This window comes from Salpingoeca rosetta (genome assembly GCF_000188695.1).
Source record: "Salpingoeca rosetta unplaced genomic scaffold supercont1.24, whole genome shotgun sequence".
NCBI classification, from domain to species: Eukaryota; class Choanoflagellata; order Craspedida; family Salpingoecidae; genus Salpingoeca; species Salpingoeca rosetta.
The window spans coordinates 532,706-535,360 of NW_004754910.1; the positions used below are offsets into that span (position 1 = coordinate 532,706).

At 53.5% G+C, this 2,655-nt stretch overlaps 1 protein-coding gene across 1 annotated transcript in view; it reads right to left on the reverse strand.

Moving 5' to 3' along the window:
• PTSG_08618 (uncharacterized protein) overlaps positions 1-2,655 on the reverse strand; it is a gene marked incomplete at its 5' end in the record, with an annotated part of 6,235 nt that overhangs the window by 2,491 nt on the left and 1,089 nt on the right. The window contains 7 exons of the mRNA XM_004990351.1: positions 132-194; positions 458-585; positions 839-929; positions 1,103-1,132; positions 1,536-1,577; positions 1,764-1,844; positions 2,134-2,442. Coding sequence (XP_004990408.1) covers positions 132-194; positions 458-585; positions 839-929; positions 1,103-1,132; positions 1,536-1,577; positions 1,764-1,844; positions 2,134-2,442 — 744 coding nt within the window. The remainder of the gene's footprint in view (positions 1-131; positions 195-457; positions 586-838; positions 930-1,102; positions 1,133-1,535; positions 1,578-1,763; positions 1,845-2,133; positions 2,443-2,655) is intronic.

Consider the following 2,655-nt stretch of genomic DNA (forward strand, 5'->3'; position numbering starts at 1 on the left):
ACACACACACACACACACACACACACACACACACACACACACACAGATCACACAGATCACACACACACACACACACAGATCACACAGATCACACACATACACACAGATCACAGCCGCAGCAAGCAACGCACCCTCCACTCCATGAGGCCAAAATAGCCGTGGCCGGCGTTGTAAAAGTCGAGACAACGATTCAGCTGCAGGCAGCAGTGGCGGTGATGGAAAATGAGTTTGGGAGGTTGGGGGAGGGGTTGCAGACAATGTGGGGGAGTGGAGAGGAAAGAAGATCAAATGAGAGAAATGACATATTCACAGACACACATACACATACACATACACATACACATACACATACACATACGCATACACATACACATACACATACACAAACACATACACAACATACAGACAAACAAACGCAAACATATACACATACACACATACACATACATACACACACCTGACTGTTCATTGTGACGTGGACGTTTGTGGATGTTCCGTCCAGCAGTCCAGAGTCGACGGTGCGCTTTGTGAGGTCGCGATAATGCAGTGGCGTTCGGTCTGTCTGCTGCAGCACTTTCACAGCAGCTGAGAACACAAGCGTGTGTGAGCAAGATGGCACGTTGGTGTTATTGTTGTGACAATAAATGAGTTGAGGAGTGAACATGGGATTGCTTGAGCAACACAGGTAAATGTACGAGCGCATGCACACACTCACACACTCACACACTCACACACACACACGCGCGCACGCACACACACACACACATACACATACACACACACACACACACACACACGCACACACCACACACACACCATTCCACTGCCAGTGTCTCACCGTCTGGGTATTCCGACTTTGAGACGGCCCTGACGCTGATGTTCTGGCGCACGGGCCTGTTGGGCAGCGCAGCAACCGCCTGTGCATGCTCCTGAGGTTCGCGGAGTGATGTGGGGTGAGTATGTGTGTGTGGGTGGTTGTGGAGGTGTGTGTGTGTGGGGGGGGGGTAAATACGTACATGCGCACGTGTGCAGACAAGCATGTGTGCGTGCTTATGTTTGTGCGTGCGTGCACATGTAAGCGTGCATGTGCGCGCTTTCTCACCATGGACTTGAATGGCTCCCGTGGAAATCCCTGGTGCGACGATGCAAGTAACAAACGCGTCAACAACCCATCGTCAATGAAGTGCAGCCCTCACGAACCCCTCTGTGCTTGCTACTCTTTGCTCACGGGTGAACGCACGCAGACACACACACACACACACAGACACACACGCACACGCACACACACACACACACACACAGACACACACGCACACGCACACACACACACACACACACACACACACAGACACACACGCACACGCACACACACGCACACACACACAATGACTCGCAAACTCAGTCATGGTACACCGATTGCACGCGCACGCATCCATGGACGCACACGCTCAACACCCCACCCATCTCAAACCCTTGATCCTTCCCCCTTTCCCCTTCCGTCGCCTCTCCTTCCGTCGCCTGTGATCATGACATACCCATTTGGAGAGAAATCCCCGCGGATTCATGCGGTAGCGGTCCTGGCAATGGATTGCAAGCGGCATTGGTGGGCGGAGGGTGAGGGGGTGGGGGTATGTATGTGTAGTGACGACACGGAAGGGGACACGCGTGAGCATTGTGGTACGCTCACCTACCTCACATGCACGTGTCAAGTGTAACAACCAAACATAAACATGCGTACACACACACACACAGAACAGTCGCACCATATCTGTGAGCATGCGGCACAAGCGTTCTGTGGAGGCGGTGGAATTCTTGCGCAGTTCATCCATCACCGCAGTGTACATCTGGCAGCGGCAGGACAAAGGGGCGAGAAAGCGAGGGTGCAGAAGCAGGTGGAGTGAGTTGGGAGTTGTGGTCGTCGTCATCATCACCGTCTACCTCGCGCAACTCTGACGTGTCACGCAAGGAATAAACACACATACATACATACACAGACAGACAGACAGACAGACACAAACACGCAAGACACGAACACGCAAGACACGAACACGCAAGACACAAACACACACACACACACACACACACAGACACACAGACACACACAGACACATAGACACACACACACAGACTCACCCCGCTCGGCTCCAGGAAGTTTGCTTCCACATCCTCTCCTTCCTCCTCGTCTTCCTCATCACTGTCACTGGCGCTGTCCGCAGGTGCTGCTGCTTTGCGCCGCCGCTGTGTGCTCCGCTTTGCTGAAGTCGAAGGTGTTGCTGATGGCCCGCCCTTCTTCTTCCCGCGTGGTGTGCGCTCTTTCGACGCTGTCGACGATGTGGATGCTGTCGTCTTCTTGCGTTTGCTCGCGGGCTTTGTGCTTGGCGGGACAGCCATGGACGTGTCGACCTGCCGCGTCGCCTCCTCAATGCCGCCAGTCAGCGGTAGCTGTGTGAAGGGTGTGTGGTGTGTGTGTGTGTGTGTGTGTGTGTGTGTGTGTGTGTGTGTGTGAGAGAGAGAGAGAGAGAGAGAGAGAGAGAGAGAGAGAGAGAGAGAGAGAGTGTGTGTGTGTGTGTGTGTGTGTGTGTGTGCACTGCACACAGAGCGAGAGAGAGAAGAGCCGTCAAGAGACATTGTAAGAGGTGTGTGCGCTGAAGATCT